The sequence below is a fragment of the Megascapheus bottae genome, chromosome 15 (genome assembly GCF_031878675.1).
Source record: "Megascapheus bottae isolate mThoBot1 chromosome 15, mThoBot2.hap1, whole genome shotgun sequence".
In the NCBI taxonomy this organism is placed as follows: Eukaryota; Metazoa; Chordata; class Mammalia; order Rodentia; family Geomyidae; genus Megascapheus; species Megascapheus bottae.
The window spans coordinates 42,803,412-42,827,464 of record NC_143523.1 but is presented as its reverse complement, the minus strand read 5'-3'; the positions used below and the strand labels follow the sequence as shown (position 1 = coordinate 42,827,464).

The window sequence follows — 24,053 nt, the reverse complement described above, 5'->3', positions numbered from 1 at the left end:
TTCTTTCTACCGTTCACCTCTACAATCCTATCTATTCATTCCAGCAAGACTGTTGTGTTTTGCTATAATCCAGCAGTAAGCATGAGAGACGCTGTCCCAATTATCAAGGAGCCAGTATTTTGCTAGGGGAGACAAGTTAACAAATTAAATACTGTGGCTTCTTGGGGGTATTTCTTCAGCCCTTAGAGAAGCCTCTGATATAGTACATCCACAGAGCAGGAAATGAGTCAAACCATTCACCAAACTGAAGAGTCCCTTATAGTACAGTGTCCTAGTACTATCCTACATGAAAAAATATCTTTACATTTATTTTTGTCTGCTAGACTGTATTAGTATGATGGGTGATTTCTTCTTGTCTCTGGTCCTTAGATCTCTTTTTCTTTTGGTGCCAGTCCTGGGGCTTGAAACTTAGGGCCTGGGCCACTGTCCCTGGGCTTTCTGGCTCAAGGGTAGCATTCTACCACTTGGGCCACAGCTCCACTTTCAGCTCTTTGGTAGTTTATTGGAACTAAGAGTCTCTTGGACTTTCCTTTAAACCTGCCTGGGCTAGCTTCAAACCGTGATCCTCAGATTTCAGCCTCCTGAGTAGCTAAGATTATATAGATAAGCACCACTGAGTCCAGCTCAGTTTAGTCATCCTTAAAGGCTCATTTTTTCTGTGCAAAAAACCCCCCAAAACAAAAAATCCAATATAAGATGATCACAATACTATAGCAGGCAGTAATTCACATGGGCAAAAGGATTTAAGTTTTTTATTTGTAAAAACTAAAAAACCTATTCAGAATTGGGTTCCTTCTTCTTCTTTCTTAACCCTTTTGAGGTAAGTCCAGGCTCAGTTCTCTCTTGGTTCTGTTCAGTTTGCTGAGTTAGCCACTCTTTCTCAAGCTGCTTCAGCATGTCTGGAGTAAGGAGTCCTTGCTGCACCAACCTGGAAGCCAAGGGGATCTCACTGGCACTGGGGCTGGGAGGCTCAGCAGCTTTGCTTCCTAAGATTTTGATGCTGCGCAATCTTCTTGACGGGCTCTTCAAGGTTCCCGACAAGCCCTCCAAATTCAATAGCTTCCGTGTCTCAGAGATTTTAATCAGTTTGGTGATGTTGTGCACACCATCTTGGATAATTTCATCTAGTTCTTTCTGGAGCTCTCGAATAACGCTGGCATCTGGAAACATATCCATAAATCGATAGCTGGGGAAAGGACACAATACACTATAGTAACCACTTGGCGTGAACTAGGCAATATGCCTACCTTTTTGATTCTAAGATTCCAAACATTCTCTTTTGGCACGCTTTCCAGTGCTTTTGGTCAACCTATTTCTACCCTACACACCTCAGGACTAACAGAGTGGATGAGTTCTTTATCTTAGGTAATTGTGATATGTTCTCCAAGAGGACCAAACCCGTCCTTTAAGAAGCCTCTCTGAAGCACAGCTTTACAAATTTTAAGGTACAAATGAATAGCCTGAGGAGCTTGTTAAATCTAATTACGACTGGGAGGGACCTGTGATTCTTCAATAAAGTCCCCGGTGGCAGTGATACTTTTGGTTTAAGGATCACTGTGAGTAGCAAGTGTTGACCCCTGTCACTTGGTTATCTGAAAAAGAATCTCAGAGACTTCTGAAGGCTTTTATGGAATGAGCATAAATACTTTACTTGCAAATATTTACCTAGTTGAATGAACATAAAACCTTAGAAAAATGAGAGCATATGAATGAAAAAGTATGGTACCTTAGCCACAGGTAAAGATCCAAGACATCATGGACAGCTTCCAGATCCACAAGGTCCTTAATATTTTTAGGTGGAAGTAAAGGCCATTTGATGTATTTGCGTAACCATGCAAAGGTCAGTGGCTGATTTCTGCTAAACTGCCTGGCAAACTGAGAGAAAAGCTAGAACTCAGTAAAAGAATCCGAATTCCTTTAAGTCTATGACTAGAAAGTCGGTCATGGGGCTTGAACACTGGCACTGGGTGCTATCTCTGAGCTCTTCAGCTCCAAGCTAGTACGCTCTACTACTTGAGCCACAGTGCTACTCATGGTTTTCTGGTGGCTAACTGGACATGAGTCTCTGGCTGGCTCTGATCTGTAATTCTGAGCTCTTAGCCTCCTGAGTAGCTAGGATTGATTACAGACATGAGCCACCAGTGTCCAGTCTGCTTGATACTTTTCTATATTTTTTGTGGTGGCAGTTGTTATGCTAGTACTGGACTCAAACTCAGCCTCATGCTATCACTCAGCGTTTTTCTCATGACTGGTTCTTATAACTTGAACCACTTACACTTCCAGCCTTTTGCTGGTTAAATGGAGATAAGAGCATCTCAGATTTATCTGCCTGGGTTTTTTGGGGGGTTGATTTTGATTCATGCTTCTTAGATTTCAGTGGCTAGGATTATAGGAGCCACTATGCCTGGCTATCAGGCACTCTAGTATTCAAATTATACTTTATAAAGATATTTTTGTTTACAAATGAAACATACCTGTAATACATTTTTGAAGCCTGAGGGAGGAGGCCAGCCTGTGATACACAGTGAAAAATCCTTACTTCTCTTTTCAAAGCATGAGTGAATAATATGTGCATCAGATGTTCAAAAACTTTCAGATATAATCCTAGGTTCTCAGGAGAGTTAAGAACTACAAGACTGCAGATTGAGGGTGACTCAAATAAAAAGTTCACAGGAGTCCATCTCACTTTAGCTACTCAGGAAGCTAAGACTATGAGGATCATGGTTCTAGGCCATGACACAGGCAAAAAAGATTGCTAGACCCTATCTTATACAATAAAAAATTGTGTGTTGTACCAGGCACTGGTGGCTCACGCCTGTAATCCTAGCTACTCAAGAGGCTGAGATCTGGGGATCTTGGTAGACCGGGCACTAAAGACCTAAAGACCGTGAGATCTTGCGACCCTTATCTCCAATTAATCACTAGAAAATAGGAAGTGGGACTATGGCTCAAAGGTAGGGAGGTAGCCTTTAGCTGAAGAGTTCAGGGACAGTGTCCAGGCTCAGAGCTCAAGCCCCATGACCCCCCCCCCCCAAAAAAAATTGGGTGTTGTGGTGCACTCCTAATATCTCAGCTATGTAAAACATACCATAGTTCAAGAAAGAGTATCATAGGCCAGAATGGCTGAAAAGCAAGACCCTATTCAAAAAGTAATGGGGTCAGGAGTGTAGCCAAGTGGTAGAGTGCTCGCCTAGCATGCACAAAGCCCTGGGTTCGATTCCTGGGTACCACATACCCAGAAAAAGTCAAAAGTAGCACTGTGACTCAGATGGCAGAGTGCTAGCCTTGAGCAAAATGTGTCCAAGGATAGTGTCTAAGCCCTGAGTTCAAGTGCCAGGACTGGCAAAAAAAAAAAAAAAAAAAAAAAAATGAGGATGTGGTGCTATGGTTGTAGGAGTAGCCTTGAGCTGAAAAACTCAGGGACAACACCCAGGCCCAGAGTTTAAGCCCCAGACCACCACCACCACCAACAACAACAAACAAAAAAACCCAATAAGGCTACTAGTGGCTCATGACTGTAATCCTAGCTACGCAGGAGGCTGAGATCTGAGGATCATAACTCAAAGCCAGGCAGGCAGAAAGGCTGAGATTTTATCTCCAAGTAACCAGGTAGAAAGCCAAAACTAGAGATGTGGTTCAAGTGGCAGAGCGCCAGCCTTGAGCAAAAAAGCTAAAGGACAGCATCCAGGCTGTCCTAATCCAAGGATTAGTACTAGCAACAAACAAAAAATCTACACACACACACACACACACACACACACAAACAATTTCTATAAGAAAGTTCCTTTATATTTAAGATTTTTATGAAGTTTCTCATATTACAGAGTACTCTTTCCAAGTGTTTACTTTTAAATAACAAACTAAACTTTGGGGAAAATACATCAATCAGGAACCACTCAAAATCAAAACACCAAGGCTTACCTGTAACAATGAGGAACAGACAAAAGGCTGCTTCTTGTTGATAGGAGCTGTGCAGAACACATACCTCACTCGCAGACTTAATGGAATATGCTGGATTAACTCTGCAGAAAATTTAAAATCATCCATATTGCAGACAAAGTACTGTCCATCAACTTGTGAAAAGTCTACAAAAATATCCTGGGGGGAAAGGATATATGAAATTATTGGATTGCCTGGCTACATGAGTAAAGGGCTGAAGCCTACAGACAATTTCTTTAATCCACAGCAGACTTCCAGAGATGACTCCTTTAGCTACTGCCTCTTTAGGTTAAAGAGTTTTTTTGTTGTTGTTGGTTTTGCCAAAGTAGTCATAACCTAAACCTGAAATATTCAGAAAATTCCCCAGGACAAAACTCTCAGATATTCTGGTTTTGTTTTGAGTCTTGTTCTGTAGCCAACAACCAAGGCTGGCCTCAAGCTTTTGATCTTTTTATCTCCACAATACTGAGATTAGAGGCATGAACCACCATGACTAGCACTCCCAGAAGCTTCTGAAAGAAAGTTTCTACTACAAGATACATTTCACAGGAGCTGGACACAGTCTAAATCTCGTACTCCTAACTTCTTGGGAGGCAAAGATCAGAGAGCATCGAAGTCCAGAGAAAGCACAATGACTGGGCACAGTGGCACGTGTCTGTCACCCCCATTAACATAGGGAAGCACAAGTAGGAGGACCAGAGCTATATCTGGCCCCGGCAGAATAGAAAAAAAGAATTGTGGGCATGGTTGAAGTTTTTCAAGTATTCACCTAGCAAATGCAAGCCCTAACCTGTACTGAAGAAAAAACAAAACAAAACAAAAAAACAAGATGACACAATTCAATTTCCACTTACAATGAGATTAGAAAGTGTTGTATCAGGGAGATGGTAGGCAAACATTTCAATCTGCTCAGCAGTTGGATGAAGACCAGCTGCCTTTAATGAAAGTAAAGGAAAAAAAAAGAATAATTAATTAATTATTTTATTTATTTATTTATTTATTTTTGTGAGTCATGGGGCTTGAACTCGGCCTGGTCACTGTCCTGAGCTCTTCAGCTCAAAGCTATGGCCCTATCCCTAGACCATAACCCCAGGTAAGAGGTAAGAGTCTCACAGTTTTTAGTGCCCAAGCTGGCTTTGAATCGAAATCCTCAGCTCTCAGCATCCCGAGTAGCTAGGAGTACAGGAGTAAGCCACTGTTCCCGGCTTTATTTTCTGGTTTTTAAAAAGAGTTTTCCCATTTCAAAATAAAGTTCTATGTTCAGATCAAGTACTCAGGAAATCAATTTCATGTCAAGAATTTAGACAAAATAGAGAAAAAGACATTATCACTTTATGATTTGCTGTCAATTTTAAAAACTGATGACTTAATAAAAATGACAGACTATTCACCGAATAAAGTCTTTAGCTTACGTGTTAGTCATATTTCTAAAACCTATTATGATATAATGAAATACATAAGATGCTTTCCAGGACAGAATGATTTTCCAAGTTTCACTTCTCCCTACTGAATACAATTGAGCAAGGAAAACCCAGTTACTTTAACTAGGGTAATAAAACTCACACACAAGCACACGACCAAGTCCCTAAACTGGAAGGGACATCTCTTTATACATCTTACACAATTAAGAAACAGCCACAGATAACTATAAGGAATGCAAGATGGGAGGAAAGGAAGATAAATTTAAATATAAGAAATGGCGTACATGGGCAGGAAATGGGGTGTCAGCATCAAGTACACTGTGGCTGCCTGTGAAGCTAACTCTTAACAAAAGCTTACACAAGTGACTCCTGTCAGGGAATATTTTTCTTACACAGTCTTTAGTGTTATTGACAAATGAAAACGTGCCATACAAACAAACGCTTCTAGTAAGTATTTTTATGTATGTATTCTAGCTAAGTATTTTTTTAAAAGTCAGTTTAAAATATGTACACTTCTGATTCAGTTACTAATATTAAACAAAATACAGTATCATTCTTATTGGCCCAGGGCTGGGATTCTTCTCTAATCAAGCTCCTGGTTATTTGCTGATCACATGAAGAAACTGCAATCTCTACACCCATCTCCTGCTATAATTCTAGGAAGAATTATAGGAAAATCAATCTGGACTTCTCACTGGAACACCCAGGTATCTCTGTGCCTCTCCAAGACAATGGAGGAGGGATTTACGGATATGATTTTTACTATACACATTTCTCTTGTGTATATTTCTAGGTGTCTGACATAGGAGTCTATGTAGTAATACATGTGCTTCATCTTACCTTTATTGGAGAAACAGGCCTATTCAAAATTTCCTTTAATAAACTGAGGTCTTCTCGATTCATTGTTGTCACTTCTCCTTTTTTAAACTGAGAGCTGAACCTCCCGGCTCTACCAGCAATCTGTAGAGCTTGCGAGGTACTGATCGGCTCTAATTCTTTCTCTCCCTTTTCATTGACACTGGGCTTTATAAGGGAGTAAAATATGATTCTCTTTATGCTCCTGAAATAGAAATAAAAGTGATCCACAGCCTGCTACATCTCTGCCACCTAGGTTACCACAGAAATAGTCACTCCAGCTCTACCTTAAGGTAACTTGGAAATTGGTTGCCATTATAAATGTAAGGAAAAGTTTGTTGATAATGGTTTTCTTTCCTTCGAGCAGTATACCAATTGTGTATATTTACTAAAAATCATGAAACTGTACTATGGATAAACTCTATGATATGCAAATTATATACCTTTAAGCTATATAGAAAATAACTTTTGGGGTTTTTTGTTTTTTTGGTAAGTGTGGGGCTTGAGCTCTGGGCCTGGACTCTGTCCCCGAGCTCTTCAGCTCAAGGCTACTACCCTACTCCTTGAGCCCACAGTGCTACTTCCCATTTTCTAGAGGTTAACTAGAGATAAGAGCCTCATGGACTTTACTGCCCAGCTGGCTTTGAACCGAGATCTCAGCCTCCTGAGTAGCTAGGGTTACAGGCATGAGCCACCACGGCTGGCTATAATGAGAATTTTTTTTAAAAATTAATAATTTTTTAAAAAACAAAATGATTTTTAAAGATAGGCACTGGTGGCTCACACCCATAATCCTAGCTACTCAGGAGGCTGAGACCTAAGGATTGAGGTTCCAAGCCAGCCTGGGCAGGAAAATCCATGAGATCCTTTATTTCCAATAAACTATTCAGAAAAAGCCGGAAGTAGTACTGTGGTAGAGTACTAGCCTTGAGCACAAAGAGGTTTGGGCCCAGGATCAGAGTTCAAGCCCCAGGACCAGCCCCCACCCCCCCAAAAAAGGCTTTCTAAACAATGACTCAAATAAAGCATCTGGCTTTAAAATATAAGCTTCAGGACGCCCCAGGTACTTGGGAGGCCAAAACAGGAGGACCTCTTGAGCCCTGGCGAGTTTAAGGCCAGTAAAAAAAACAAGTTAGTCACTAAGCTGTTAATAATTGTTTTGATTCATGAAGGTATAGCTCCTCTGTCAGTGAACCAGAGCAAGTAGACTTAAACATTGTGACCAGTAAGGAAAGGACGTGACAACTGTACATGCATTACTGACAAAGGAACTGAAAACAAAGTCAGGTAATGACAGATTGCAGCAGGAGGAAAGACATTTAGAAGTCTTTCTCCAATAGGATTTTTTTTTAAATCTTAAGGTATAAGCAAGATCAAATTGCAGTATTTGGTCATTAATGTAAGGTAGAAAACTGAACACAAAACAATGCCCACCCCAGTCCACTGAATGTCCATGTTTACTAAAAACAAATTACTTACAAATTAAGCCCCATGCCAATTGCATCTGTGGCAACCAGGATTTTGCATGGATCATTGGGATCATTAAATTTTTTTGCTTGGGCAAGTTTGGTCCCTAAAATAGAAACAGTTTTTTGTTAATTAATGCTTTTAATCTTTTACCACAACATACTAAATATATGTGTTCTTTTCATTTTTATAGGTAAACTTTTATGTTTCAAACTGTATTTCCTTTTTTTTTTGTTTCCAGTCCAGAGGCTTGAACTCAGGGCTGAGCACTGTCCTTGGGCTTTCTTAAGGTTAAAGCTCTACCACTTGAGCCACAGCACCACTTCTTGCTTTCTCTATGTATTTGGTACTGTGGAATCGAATTCGGGTCTTTGTGCATGCCAGGCAAGCACTCTACCACTAGGCCAAACTCCTGTCCCCTCAAACTGTATTTAATTCAGTCTCTTATCCCACTTCTACCGCTTTCAACAGGCCCTCGGGAAGCAATAGTCCAAGATAAGATTCATGTAGCAACAGACTCCAACATTCATACAACAATCCCTCAACACACATGCAATAGACCCCAACACTCATGCAGCAACAGTCCCCAACATTCATATACCAGTCCCTTAACATCCTCCTACCATTTCTTTCGTTCTTTTTTTATCTTTTTGCCAGTCCTGGGGCTTGAGCACAGGGCCTGGGCACTGCCCTTGGACACTTTTTCCTCAAGGCTAATGCTCTGCCATCTGAGCCATAGTGCCACTTCCAGCCTTTTCTGTGTATGTGGTACCGAGGAATTCAACTCAGGGCTTTGTGCATGCTAGGCAAGCATTCTACCACTAGGCTACGCTCCTGGCCTTACCTACCATTTCTTTTTTCTTTCTTTCTTCTTCTTTTTTTTTTTTTTTTTTTTTTGTGAGTCATGGGGCTTGATCTCTGCCTGGGCTCTGTCCCTGAGCTCTTCAGCTCAAGGTTACCACCCAACCCTTGAGCCAAGCCCCACTTTGCATTTTCTGGAGGTTAAGAGTCTCAGGTCCTTTTGTGCCTGGGCTGGCTTTGAAACCTGATCCTCAGATCTCAGCCTCCTGAGTAGCTAGGATTACAGGAGTAAGCCACCATGCCTGGCTTCACCTACCATTTCTGATTTTTTTTTTGTTGTTGTTGTTTTGTTTTGTTTTTTGGTGGGTCATGGGGCTTCAACTGGCTTGGATACTGTCCCTGAGCTCTTCAGCTCAAGGCTATCACCCTACCCTTGAGCCAAGCCCCACTTAGCATTTTCTAGAGGTTAATTGGAGATAAGAGTCTCAGGTTCTTCTGTGCCCGGTCTGGCTTTGAACCTTGATCCTCAGATCTTAAGTCTCCTGAGTAGCTAGGATTATAGGAATGAGCCACTGCCAGAGCTCTAAGACCACTTTGTAGATTTCAGGACTACTTGAAAGACTTTACTAGGTCCACAGTTTAATGACATTTATTCAACATTTAAAATGTAGTTAAACAGTAGCAAATGATATAAGCTAAAAATGATTAAGATACTCCTATTTTCATTAGGTAGGTAGAGAACTGTTTATCTCATATAACCTATAGCCTAAGCTGTGTGATATATTGGTACTGTGTTATAGATCATGTGAAGTAAACATTTCTTTTACTACATTTTCTATGCATATTTCAACAAAATGGCAAAAGTGAAGAGATTTCATATCTTTTCATGATGAAAACAAATAATTACCAGGTGGGAGACTGCCATATATAACAGCTGATTCCAACCCTCGAACTTCAATCTGTCGACTAACAGAATAAATATCATTCTTGCTAAAACAGACAATGCAGTCTCCAGGCTGAAGGTTATCTAAAGATTCCAGTGCATGGTCCAGAATGGAGATGGGAGTTAGCCTCTCATACCTTTGAACCTAAAAACAGGAAATGGTAGAACACACTCAACTTTTTGTTACTAGTCACTAAGAAGCTTACAAAGTAATAAGGGGAAACAAATCAAGGGGAAAAAAAAATACTTATTTTGATACTGTATTACTTCTCACCAGGATTTCTTTTTCTTTTCTTTTCTTTTCATTTGCCAATGCTGGGGCTTGAACTCAGGGCCTGGGCACTGTCCTTGAGATTTCTCAAGGCTAGCGCTCTACCACTTGCGCCACAGCCTCATTTCTGGCTTTTGCCGTGTATATAATACTGAGGAAACATGCATGTTCATGCATGTTAGGCAAGTATTCTATCTCTAGGCCATTCTCCTGGCCCCTCTTTTCCTTTTTTGAAAAGTTTAACCATAACCTGGTCAAAGTAGAAAGAAACAGAAAAAGAAACACTGCCAGTGAGTTAAAGGCTCCCTCACATTGTGTTTCATTCTACTCTCTCACCCTAAAAGCTGAGCGTAAAACTAAAGCAATGGGCTAATTTAAAAATATTTCTTCATCCTAGTATCTTGTTAAAGAAAAGAAGTATTCAAAAGAAACTAGTAACTTCCTAAATTAGCAATTTGTACATGTGAAACAAACTGGGCCTGACACTAATGGACGCCAATCAGCCTTTGGGCTGGATCTCACACTTGGTTGTCCTGATTTGTAAATTCAATTCTAAAGCAATCTGTTCACCCTAGGTATATAAGGGAAGATGAAGACTCACCCTTACCCTCGGAAGACCTGAGGTGTCACACACCATGGTGGCTGTCAGAACTTCCTATTAATTATGTAATATGTATACATCTATACACACATATATATGTGTATATGTACATGTATACACACACACACACACACACAGAGAGAGAGAAAGCCAGCCAACTAAAAGAAAATGAAGCGGCCTCCTCAGTAGAGTTCCAAAGTTCTGATGTGACGCAGTCTAGACCTGTAAGGCCTGACACAGTGAGCCTCAGCCCTGGAAGATGAAGCCCGTGGTCAGTACCTCCACCTCCTCCCCGGTTGTGTAGAGCAGTTCAGTGACCAGGTCAATAGCAGCAGATTCTCCACACAAATGGACTTCTTCAGCACAGAGTCCTGGCAACACACAGTTATTGCTTTTGTTAAGCAATTTTAAAGATTTACAATTAAATACATAACATTTACATAGCAAAACTACTTTAAATTTATGTTGTCTCTTGGATGCAAACCTCAAAACAACCACCATCTTCTAATATTCAAAGAAAATCCTATTTTAAGTAGGATATTTTTAAATAGAATTTTAAATAGGATATTTGCATACCAAATGCTATGGACATGGTATTGGAAATATAAACACAACTACATAGACATAAAAATTTATGACTCTATAGACTATAGACAAAATGTTTTATTACATAGATCAATATGTATCTATGACATACAAACCCTCAGCCTAATTTTAATTATGTTCTAAAATCTAAGAGCCAATGATTGTATATAGAGACTCCCTGCTTGAATACTTGTTTGTTAAATACATCATTTGAAATATGATGTAAAAATTAATGTTAATAAATTGTTTAAATAAAAAAATTAGGTATGATAATAAATCAATCAATCAATAAATAAGGCAGCTGGCACGATGGCTTATGCCTATGATCCTAGTTACTCAGGAGACTAAGATCTGAGGATCAAGGTTCAAAGCCAGCCGGGCATAAAAGAATCTGAGAGTCTTTCTTATCTCCAATTAAACTCTAGAAAATAGTTAAGTGGGTCTTGGCTCAAGGGGTAGGATGGTAGCCTTGCGCTGAAGAGCTCATGGACAGTGCCCAGGCCCAGGGGTAGGACGGTAGCCTTGAGCTGAAGAGTTCAGGGACAGGCCAAGTTCAAGCCCCATGATCCACACAAAAAAATAAATAAATAAAATAGACAAGGGGCTGGGAGTTTGGCCTGCTAGAGTGCTGTGGTGCTGTGGCTTAAGTGGCAGAGCGTTAGCCTTGAGGAGAGCCCAAGGATAGTGCTCATGTTTGATCTCAGGAGATCAAACCCCAGGACTGGCAAGAAATAATAAATAGGGCTGGGAGTATAGCCTAGTGGTAGAATGCTCATCTAGTAAGCATGAAGGCCTGGGTTCGACTCTTTGATACCACATACACATAAAAAGGTGGTAGGGGTGATGTGGCCCAGGTAAGAGCCCTACCCTTGCGCAAAAAGTGTCCAAGGATAGTGCCCAGGCCTTGAGTTCAAGCCCCAGGACTGGCAAAAATAAAATAAATGTTGGGAGTTTGGAGTTTAGCCTAGTGACAGAGTGCTTGCCTAGCATGCACAAACACATACATAGAAAAAGCCAGAAGTGGTACTGTGGCTCAAGTGGTAGAGCACATTGAGAAAGCCCAAGGACAGTGCCCAGGCCCTGTGTTCAAGCCCTAAGACTAAAAATAATAAATAATAAAATATGTAAATATAAACAAATACATTTCGAGTCTCTTAAATTGCTCAAGGCCAAGATCTGAACTCTAATATAGGGTGACGCCAGTCAAGACTGGACTGCGGCCAACCTGATGCCAGTGCTGGACATCACTCCTATGTGACATTCTTCCAACTTGGCTCCGTGGACTCGCTGAGGTGTCTCGACGGTAACAACTGGAGGGTAAAAGTAACCCTGAGATACTTAATCCCTGAGCATATCCATTTTCATCTAATTTGTAAGAGGCATCAATGTCAATTTGAAGAACAAGTTTACTTGTTTTTTTTTTTATTATTTAGAGAATACTTTATTAGTTTCTGTAATCAAACCCACGTACATAAGACCTTATTTATTTATTTATTTATTTATTGCCGGTCCTGGGCTTGAGCTCAGGGCCTGAGCACTGTCCTTGGACTTTCTCAAGGCTAGAGCTCTACCACTTGAGCCTCAGCACCACTTCCGGCTTTTTTCTATGTATGTGGTACCGAGCATTCGAACCCAGGTCTTCATGCATGCTAGGCAAGCACTTTTAACCACTAGGCCAAACTCCTGGCCCAAGACCTTACATATTTAATACAGTGTGTTTACCCCTGTACAAATGAAAAAAAAGTTTAACGTTTCTAGACCAATATGGCTATTAATTTCTGTACAACAGTAACAGAACTTTGCATTTTTCTGGGGTTTTGTTTTTTATCTTTTTCTTTGTATTAATGGAGTGTGCTGGATGTCTAATTTTGTTCAGATGACTGCAGAACCTGGAAAAGCTGTTGCTGCTATCGATGCATAACATACTGCTATTATTGATCTTTTTATATAAATATAAATATATACATACATATATATAATTTAAATTTTTGGAAACTTTAGCTGTGCTGTCAACTTTGGAAAAAAGTATCCCAGTTTACCGTATTGAGTTGGCATTGTACAGAGTTTAGTTGTTTTTAAACCTGAAAACATCTGCCAGGAAATCGATGGTCATGCCTATAATCCTAGCTATTCAGAAGGCTAAGAACTGAAGATTGTGGTTCAAATCCAGCCCAGGTAGGAAAGTCTATGAGATTCTTAATCTCCAATTAACCACCAAAAAGTCAGAATGGGGCTGTGCCTCAAGTGGCAGAGCATCAGCTTAACAAAAAAGCTAAGGGACAGAACCCAGACCCTGAGTTCAAGTCCCAGTACTGGCAAACACAACAAAAATACCTGCTTTACAACACACTTGATCAAAATTTCACTCCAGCTGGTGTGATAGTACATGCCTGTGATCCTAGCATTCAGGAGGCTAAGACAGAAGAATCTCAAGTTCAAGGTCACTATAAAACACATAGTGACATTTTCCCTCAAAGGAAAAAAAAGGGGGGACAGGAGTTTGGCCTACTGGTAGAGTGCTTGCCTAGCATGCACAAAGACCCAAGTTCAATTCCTCAGTACCATATACATAGAAAAAAAAGCCAAGGCCAGCAGTTTAGCCTACTGGTAGAGTGCTTGCCTAGCATGCACAAAGACCCAGCTTCGATTCCTCGGTACCACATACTTAGAAAAAAGCCAGAAATGGTGCTGTGGCTTAAGCAGTGGAGCTCTAGCTTTGAGAAATCCCAAGGCCAGTGCCCAAGCCCTGAGTTCAAAGCCCAGGACTGGCAAAAAAAAAAAGAAAGATCACTCCCAAATCAAGCAGTAGAAAGGTTACTCATGTCAATGGACCTAAAGAATCCACTTCTAAGAACCTGCCCTAAAGAAATAAACATACAAAAGCAAAACACTGTGGCCACACAGGTTTTTTTTGTTTATGTTTTTTTGTCAGTAGTGGGACTTGAACTCTGGGCCTGGGTGTTGTCCCTGAGCTCTTCAGCTCAAGGCTACCTCCCTACTACTTGAGCCACAGCACCACTTCCAGTTTTCTGGTGGTTAATTGGAGATAAGAGTATCATAGACTTTAGTGACTTTAGTGCCCAGGCTGGCTCTGAACCTCGATCCTCAGATCTCAGCCTCCTGAGTAACTAGGATTACAGGTGTGAACCACCACAGCACACTATAAATGTTTCTGATTGACTTTTGTCAATAAGAGGATCTTGAAACTACTATCTCACAAGGTCAGCAGATAAATCTTAAAATGCAAACATCACAAAGCTCAGGTCTTATAACATAAAAATGACCAACCTAGGAGTGCTCTGGTCCAGGCCCATCCTCTGGCTGGATCTCTAATCATCTGAATTTCATCTATTACGGCCACTTCATCTTAAAACAAAACAAAACTGTTATGAGCAATATATTCTACTTAAAAAATACAATAAGTTCCCACATCAAAATTTAAGCTTTCGCTGGATGTGGTGGCTCACACTTGTAATCACAAGGCCTTAAAAGAAAAAAAAACAAAAACAAAAAACCGAAGAGCTGAAGAGCTGAAGAAGAACGTGTACCAGGGGCTCACCTGTAATCCCAGCTACGCAGGAGGATCACAGTTCAAGGAAGCCCAGGCATGAAAGTTCATGACTCTTAGGTCCAAATAACCACCAGAAAACTAGAAGTGATGCATGGCTCAAAGCGGCACAGCAGTAGCCTTGAGCTGAGAGCTCAGGGACAAAGCCCTGGCCCATGACCCACCAAAGTCCCATGACTGACCAAAAAAAAAGCAGAAGGCATCAGAAGACAGAAAGACATTCAATGCTGGTGGACTGACACTAAATATTGTGAAAATGGCTATCCTGCCAAAAGCAATAGAAAAATTCAATGCCACAACAACTTAAAAGCATCACTTATAGAAGGATAGAAATCAATGCAAAAGTTCATATGGAGGCAAAAACTGTTAGAATGTCTGCCATAAGCAAACTCCAAATCATAAAAAAAGAGAAAGAAGATGAGTATACAGAATGACATTTGTCATTTTTTACTGGTGGTAGGCTCTAAGTGTCTGTTGTACTAGATGTGCTAGAGTCTAGATTTTCAAAATGGGTTTCACAATAAAAAAACATAGTTAAGTTCAGTTGTGATTTTTTTTTTTGGTGGGGGGGGCAGGGTCATGGAGCTTGAACTCTGGGCCAGGGCACTGTCCCTGAGCTCTTAAGCTCAAGGTTACCACCCTACCCCTTGAGACATAGTGCCACTCTCATTTTCTGGTGGTTACTTGGAGATAAGAGTCTCATGTTCTTTTGTGCCCTGGCTGGCTATGAACCACAATCCTCAGATCTCAGCCTCCCCCAGTAGCTAGGATTACAGGTGTGAGCCACAGCGCCCAGCGGCAGTTGTAATTTTTTAAAATAGCAAAGCATCATTTTTAAAACAGCATATACACATGGTATTGGAAATACAAACACAACTATATAGACATAAAAATTTATGACTCTATAGACATGTTTTACTACATAGATTAATATGTATCTATGACATACAAACCCTCAGCCTAATTTTAATTATGTTCTAAAATCTAAGTGCCAGTGATTATACATAGATTCCCTTCTTGAATACTTGTTTGTTAAACATGTCCTTTGAAATATGTTGTAAAAGTCAATGTTAATTAATTCTTTAATAAAAAAATAGCATGTACATACAAGGAGTAGTAACACTGCACATCTCAACAGTACAGGACACATGGGCAGCTTGTCGGCCATCAGCCTCCACTGCCACACGCTCTTCGCCTGTCACCAAGTCACATGGTATGCCCTAGAATGACAAAAAAGAACATGAACTTATTTCTATCATGAAAACAATAGCATAAAGTACTGCTGGGTGTTTAACAAGGTATTCTCTCCATTATCATTATATTTGGTAGCTGAAATACAGTATTCTCAATGTTTTCTTCTTTATTTATTAAAAAAAAAAGACCAAAGTTTACTCAGGAGGCTGAGATCTGAGGATCAAGGTTTGAAATCAGCCCAGGCACTAAAGAACCTGAGACTCTTATCTCCAATTAACCTCTAGAAAATGGGAAGTTGGGCTTGGCTCAAGGGTAGGGCGGTAGCTTTGAGCTGAAGAAGTCAAGGACAATGCCCAAGCCATACTCAAGCCCCATGATTCACACACACACACACACACACACACAAAAACCAAGTAACAGGCCAGGAATTTGGCCTAGTGGTAGAGTGCTTGCCTAGCATGCACGAAGACCCGCGTTCAATTCCATGGTATTACATACTTAGAAAAAGCCAGAAGTGGTGCTGAGGCTCAAGTGGTAGAGTTCTACCCTTGAGAAAAATCCAAGGACAGTGCTCAGGCCCTGAGGCTAAGCCCAGGACTGGCAAAAAAAACAAAAAAACAAACGAAAAAAAACAAGTAACATCTACTTCTTTATATAATTTAGGCAAAACTGGAACTATTTTAAATCATCTAAATCCTTAAATAAGAGTGGCACGAAAAACTGCAGTAGTTTCACTTTTTTTAACTGTACATTTCTGTACTAATAACAGTTAATAGATGCTCACTCCTAGTAGTCTGAATGTAATTTATCACTTTCACTTTAAGGAAAATCATTCTCAAAAATTTACAAAAATAGCTGGTGGCTCACACCTATAATTCTAGCTACTCAGGAGGCTGAGATCTGAGGATCAAGGATCAAAGCCAGCCTGGCACAAATGGACCTGAGACTCTTATCCCTAGAAAATGGAAGTGGGGCTAGGCTCAAGGGTATGGTGGTAGCTTTGAGCTGAAGAGCTCAAATATGGACAGGAATGTAGCCTAGTGGTAGAGTGCTTGCCTCACATGCACAAATTCCCGAGTTCAATTCCTTGGTACCACATACACAGAAAAAGCTAGAAGTGGTGCTGTGGCTCAAGTTGCAAGAGCATTAGCCTTGTGCACAAGGACAGTGCCCAGCCCTGAGTTCAAGTCCCAGGACTGGGAAAAAAATTAATAAAACTTTACAAATAAAGAACTACTATGTATACAAATTACTCAAAAAATATAGAATGTAAATTATCGAATCCAAACTGGATAATTATAAAGCCACAATACACATTATATCAATATTATATATATAACATAAAAATAATAACTATAACTACATTATAGTCGTAATAAAATAAGCCAAAATGCAGCTTATTTAGTAAAATCATACCACAGACAACAGGCTTACTTGTTTTTGAAAAATTGGCTTTAGTCTTTTTTCAATAGGTCCAGCTGACAACATCGAAACTCTATAAAGAGGGAAATAAACATTCCGACAGAGCACTAGTTAGCTCTGAGGAGGTAAAGCTGTTCAAGAGGACATTCTACTCATCAGGAACATTTTCTCCCCACCCCCTTCTCTCTTTCTCTCTCTTTCTCTTGCCAGAACTGGGGCTTGAACTCAAGGCCTGAGCACCGTCTTTGGACTTTCTCAAGGCTAGAGCTCTACCATTTGAGCCACAGCATCACTTCCAGCTTTTTCTATGTATGTGGTACCAAGGAATTGCACCCGGGGCTCTGTGCATGCTAGGTGAGCACTCTTACCACTAGGCCAAACTCCCAGCCCTCTCTTAAAAAAAAAAAAAAAGTAAATAAACCACATGTTGATGGCTCAAACCTCTAATCCTAGCTATTCAGGAGTCTGAGATCTGAGGGCTGTGGTTCAAAGCCAGCCCAGGTAGAAAAGTCTATGAGACAATTTTCTCCAATTTTAGAAGCACAGAAGATCAGGGACAGAGCCCAAACCCTGAATTCAAGCCCCTGGACTACCATACAGAGACAAAGACACACACACAGACACATACAGACACACAAAGTAAATAAAGCAAGCTGGGTATAACAGAGTTAGTGTGATCATATATTCATGTTATCTCTGCATTTCTATCCACATGTGATATATTCATTGTCAGTCACTGTATTGTATACTTTTTTTTCTCCCATTTTTGTTGTTTATTCGTCAAGACACGGCCTCACTATGTAACTGAGGCTGGCCCAACCCAGGGTTCTGCCTGCACCTGCCAAGTGCTGGTTACAGGCATATACCACCATGCTCTGCTTTATGTTTCCACATTTTAGATTCTTTGACATTGCCAATGCAGCTTAAGTACTGATGGCATATTAGAGCTCAGCAGCCTTATTGCTTGATTACAACGGCAAAAGAATTAGTGCAGTAAAATATGGCCATTTCCATTTAACAGTAAATAACTTCCCCATTTTACTTTTACCACCCAAAGAAAAGAAAAATAACAAAAAAAAAAAAAAGAATAGATCAAAGAGTTCATAATACACTGACAGCAGTATTACTCTTTTCAAAGATCTCGTGGGCCAGTAATTTTAAAGGGCCACAATATACTCCAGACTTGGCTGAAAAGTATTTCTGGATTGCATGGTAAGTCTTTCCACTGTTTGTGGGGCCCGAATGAAATATTATCTTCCGACGTATGGCTCTGGCTTCTGGGTACCTAAATAATGAGCAGACAAAACAGCTTAATTTCATTAATCTGAAAAATATCCTGGCAAATATTCTAAGAACAATTCCAAATAAAGCATGTTCTAAACTCCAAATGCAAATTAATTTCTTGGGTAGTTTCTTTACTGTACAATTCTCTTTTCCTCAGTAATTATTAAAAGTTAGACAAGTTCACATCCTCCCTAGAGCCCTAAACATGAGACTCTAAAAGCAGTACTGCTAGGCCTCCGCACTTCCATCTGTACAAACACAGCAAGTGCATCTTTTGATTCTGGCCAAGAAGGACTAACTGGTAACGGGTCCGACTTGTCCTTAACCAAATACAAAACAAGACAACTACTTGCATGGATAAAGACAGTTTGAAATCTCTGGGAAGAGGGTACATGAGCCAAGTTTTTCTGCATTAAACAGGACATGGGGAGGTGCACTCAAAAATGTCATAGTGGGGCAAGGAGTTTGGTCTAGTAGTAGAGTATTTGCCTAGTATGCACAAAGACTGGGATTCAATTCCTCGGTATCAAATACATAGAAAAAAGCTGGAAGTGGTGCTGAAGCTCACGTGGTAGAGTTCTAGCCTTGAGAAAGTCCAAGGACAGTGCTCAGGCCCTGAGCTCAAGTCTCAGGACTGGCAAAAAAAAAAAAAAATCATAGTGCTACTCAACAAAGCAACAAGACTCTGAGGGGCAGATGTGGAAAAGCAATAGGGTGTAAGGAAGGGAAGTCCTGAAGTCTGTGTGAGGATTCCCTTTGGGTTCTTAGACAAGAGCTGCACTACACATGTGCCACTTGGAGACTGGCCAGGCCAACCAAATAGATGAGCAGGAAGTCTCAAAGGGGTCTTTCAGTGAACTACAAGGAGTCTATAGTCCAGCCATGGTGGAAAGGACTCATTATACATAAACATTCCACTGAGACACCAGGAATGCCTATAAAGACCTTAGGAAAATATCTGGAAGCAGGGCAACTTCAGGTCCATCTTACTGAAACCTAAATACAAGCTCAATTAAGCTTGTTCCTGTTTTTTTTTTTTTAAGGGAAAACAACAAAATCCAAACTTTTTCTAAAAATCTATCAGCTAGCATGCATTAATAATTATTATAGATACAATCACTAGTTTTTCCAAATGAGAGACTGAACACTACAAATCCATAGCTAAAGGAACTAACCAGTTAGGTGGTATTCTTAAGTCACTGATTTTACGTAGATCATCCTTACAGTCCAACACAGGAAATATTTGTTTGGCATGTCTCAGGAAAAATGGAAATAAGTCATCCACATGGGCTGGAAAACAAAACACATACAATCTATATGCTATCCAAAACTAGAACTTTGGTTTGCTCAGACAGGAACATACTATGTTACCCAGGCCTGGCCAGCCTGGAGCCACCCTCAACTTTCTGAGTGCTAGGCAAATCTTTTCTTAGTGAGATGAGTCATAGCAGCATTGCCAGGATAAAAAGAAAAGGAAGGGGTCTCTTGCTGTATTTGGGGGAAAACAGAAAATGTTCCTTCAGTGCAAAAAATCAAAGATTAACATTGGTGGAAATTACACTAAAAATAAATACCCTGTATCTACATTTTTTTCCCCATGCCTGGCAAGGTCTCAGAGTCAAATACATTTAAAAATTATAATCCTAATGGGCTGGATGTATGGGTCAGCAGTAGAGTATCTGCTTAGCAAGATTGAGGCTCTCAATTCAAACCCCAGTACCAGGGAAAAAAGTTATAACCTGCTGGGCACAGATGTGTGTTACCCCAGCACTCAAACAGCGGAGGCAGCCTAAGGTTCAATGTTAGCTTGAACCATGTAGGGAGGATCTGCCTCAAAAAAAATAAGCAAAATAAAAAGCCAGACTATCAGCGGGTGAGGTGGCACATGCCTGTAATCCTAGCTACCCAGGACGCTAATATCTGAGGATCAAGTTTCAAAGCCAGCCCATGCACAAGACTGTAAGTCTCATATCTCCAATTAATCACTAGAAAACAGGAAGTGGGGCTGTGGCTCCAGGGGTAGGGTGGCAGTCCTGAGCTGAAGAGCTCAGGAACAGCACCCAGGCCGAGTTCCAGCCCCACGACCTCCCCCTATTCCGCCCCCCCAAAAAACTAGACTATCAATGGGAATAGAATGATGATGCTTTAATCTATATCCTGATAAAGAGGAGAAAGAAGCCAGTGGCAGAAACAGATGGAATCATCATTTACTAATGTAATGTGGGAGCTAGTTTCACTGTGGCTAGCTTCCATGTTAATAGCTAGCGGAGAGCAGAAGATGACTGACTGACTGATCAAGGGTCTTGTCCATACATGACTTTGTGACTCGTGAGGAACCAATATAAAAAGCAAGTGTGACTTAGCAGAATTCTCATAAAAGCATTGAAATGCTCACAGAACTCATTATAAAGCAAGTCCTTGGATAAATGAACATAAAGTATGGGAAGAAATGGAACATGTATCTAAAGAATTGAAACAAATCTCTCAACACTTGCCTGCACTGAAGCAAATGTCATTCAAAATAATGTGAATGTCCACATCCAGGGAATGAGACTGCAGAATGTAATTTCGGAAACTGATGAAAGCTTGGTGGAAAAGACGAGCTGTGGAAAATATAAATCCAAGAATGTATTATTTAGTTTTCTTACAGTTCTCATCTTCAAATCATACATACATACCATACCAACTCCAAGTGTCTTGTGTATTATTTTGGCAGTACAGCTGATTCGCTATGATCTGAAAAGCTGGAATCCTTGCACTATGTTTAACAAGGATGAAGGAATAGCTCCCCTGATGAGCAGTTGGGCTCACCGGGTGAAACTTGCCACCTGAGGTCTGCTTGGAGAAGCCAAAGCCAAGAACTAGTTTTATCTGTAGACTATATAATACTAGAAAAGTTGAACTTTTAAGAAATAACTCTAGAAAGAAGTTATTGGCCTTACCATCGAGTCCATAATCAACAGCCAGTTTTTGAACTTCTTTCCTTTTGTAAAACTTGTCTAAGATCTTCTTTACCTCATCTAGAAAATAAAAATTTAACATTTGTTTCTTAGTTTAGACATCCAAAAAGGAAAAGAAACCTGAAGTCATTACATCAGATGTGACAAGAACTTGATGGTTTTAGGTGATCTCTCTTCATAGGTCATGGTGAGCAAAGTGTCTAGAAACTGACAGTGCACCATTCCTGCTGTACTACAGAGGAGTGGATGAGATGTGACCTCCACCTTTCTTTGTTTTGTTCTTTCCAGTCCTGGGGCTTGTACTCAGGGACTGAGTACTGTCCTTGGGCTTTTTCCTCAAGGCTAGCACTCTGCCACTTGAGCCACAGCACCACTTCGGGCTTTCTATGTTGGTACCAAGGAATCCAACCCGGGCCTTGGTGCAAGCACTCCACCACTAGGCCAAACTCACAGCCTGAGCGTCCACCTTTCTCAGACTATTTTAGAAAGTGGTCTTCTGTTTCACTTACTTATAACCAGTATCCAGTATGCATAGCAAGCAGTCAGCAGCACAAACCCAATCAAAAAGGCAAGGACTAGATTACCCAGCTTCTATGCAAATGATTAAAAAAAAACTGAGATGATTTTTAGTTTATAAATGATTTATGTTACAAAGAACACGCTATTCTTGTTTTGTTTCGGGGAATTTATCTTGTTCTATCTTGCATTATTGCCGATTGTCCGCCTAATCGGTGGAGAGTGAGACTCGCTGCTCTTGGCAACCACCACGCAGCTAACAGTGTCAGGGTATTATCAGGGCTGTCAATGATCAAGAACACTGGAAAAGAAAAATCCTCTGGTTTTTCACTGCTCTAACCCGCTGGACTCTACTTAGAGGTAATAATTCTGGAGATCGAAGGAGGAAAAAAGAAGAGTGCTAGGAAAGGCAGTGGACTGCCTGATGACTAAAAGTGCGAATCACCCCAACAGGAGAAAAAGAGAGCTGAACCCATTCAGAGAGACTGAAGGGGAAAACGCCACCTGAGGCGAGAGGGTAAGGATGAATTAGACACGCACGCCCCCTGTACCCTCAGACACCATCCTGGCTGCCGTGGCTCCGGCACTCACTCTTGTCCAGAGGCCTGGTCAGCTCAGCCCCGACGTCGCCATCAGCGCTGGGGCCCTGAGGTTTCACCGTCAGGGGCACGAACAAGGACGTGTTTGGAGTTTTGGAGCCATCGGATGCCGAGGAGGAGGCGAGGGCGGGAGCGTGCCCCAAAAGCCCAGGAAGGGGTCCAGCGTGGACGCCCAAGGCAGAGCACCTGGCCGCCCGCTGGCCCGCCCGTCGCCCCACCGTGAGCCGGGCCCACAGCAGGGCGCACCTGGGGAAAGACATGGAGGCCGCACGCTCTAACCAAGCCTGGAAGGACCAAGGGACACGGCGACGGGCAGTGACGTAACACGGCGCCTGCGGCTCGGAAAGACCCAAGGTGGTCAGAGATGTGCCTGAGCACATTTTTCCTGATCACTAGGGGAAAAGGTGGTGCCGAAAGGTCACTCTCCCAGGAAAGGGGAGCTCGGGAGAGCCTACCCAGGTGGTTTACTGTCCTCTCTGTCTCCATCCATTAGGAACAGTCTCTCCTCCCTCCGAGGAAGGACTAATAAGCAGGCATCTCCACGGATGTCACGGAATGGGGAAGGGGACCTTTTCTGGCTGTCACGTGACACAAACCGGACGTCGGCTGGCAGACTCAGGGCCCCGGAGGCGCGGAGGCCACTCTAGTGGTTTGCTGGCCCTTGCGCTTCAGGGCATTTCGCGGGAGTTCCCTGCGCTGTTCGCCTCCTTCCTACCACCAGAGAGAATGTTAGAGAGCAGAAATGGATCTTCCGCTTCCAAGGGGTGTGGGAGACTTGGTTTACTTCAGTAGACGCTCGAGTAAGTACTCAGCCGCCGGGGCGGGTCATCCTACCAGCCGAGGAGGAGTCGCCGCAGCCACGTGGCGAAAGGCCGTGCGCTCCACGCGGCCGGAGGGCGTGGGCTCGAGTGGAAGTAGAAGGAAACGCACTGGATGTTTCAGGAATCGAGGGGCCGGGAGAGTGGTGGAGGGTAAAGATGAATCGGAGTACGTGGTTCATCGCTGTGCTGACCCCTCCCTCACAGCTAGTGTCCACTACTTCCCTTGCTGTGTGACACCGCTACAAGCAAGCTGCTGACGTTCCACGGCCACCCTCCTCCATACGTTTATTAAAATCTTGCAAGTTAAAGAAACACAGGGATCTGTGTTGTCTAATAGGAAGTTAATACGTTTCCCACATTCTTTTAGAGCTATCGGATAGAGCACAGCCCTTACGCTCAAGCTCCCATCTGGTCTGTGGTAGTCACTACATTTTAGAAAATTCCTAGGATACCCTAGCAAAAATACGTAGCGATAAGTAAGTAGCCTTGACCTGAAGAGCTCAGGGACAAGTCACCCAGGCCAAGAGTTCCAAGTCCCACGTCTTACCAGAAAAAAAAAAAGTGCGGCTGGGAGTTTGGCCTAGTGGTAGAGTGCTTACCTAGCATGCACGAAGACCCAGGGTTTGATTTCTCGGTACCACATACATAGTAAAATGCTGGAAGTGGTGCTGTGACTCAAGTGATAGAGCTCTAGCCTTGAGAAAGTCCAAGGGCAGTCCTGAGCTCAAGCCCAGGACTGGCAAAAAAAAAAAAAAAAAAGTGTGGAATTGTTGGATCCCAGGGCATGTATGATGTGTGTATTAAAT

The 24,053-nt window shown here is 41.7% G+C and overlaps 1 protein-coding gene across 1 annotated transcript; it reads right to left on the bottom strand.

Moving 5' to 3' along the window:
* Positions 1-739: 739 nt before the first annotated feature.
* Positions 740-22,686, bottom strand: Supv3l1 (Suv3 like RNA helicase). Its single transcript, XM_090346464.1, has 15 exons — positions 22,419-22,686; positions 21,294-21,371; positions 20,847-20,954; positions 19,527-19,641; positions 18,184-18,352; positions 15,560-15,671; positions 14,172-14,249; positions 10,578-10,669; positions 9,391-9,571; positions 7,695-7,788; positions 6,201-6,420; positions 4,794-4,874; positions 3,922-4,098; positions 1,727-1,875; positions 740-1,186 (listed from the first exon to the last, which is right to left on the bottom strand). The coding sequence occupies exons 1-15, from the start codon at positions 22,684-22,686 to the stop codon at positions 775-777; spliced, it is 2,334 nt and encodes a 777-aa protein (XP_090202590.1). The 3' UTR covers positions 740-774.
* Positions 22,687-24,053: the final 1,367 nt, after the last annotated feature.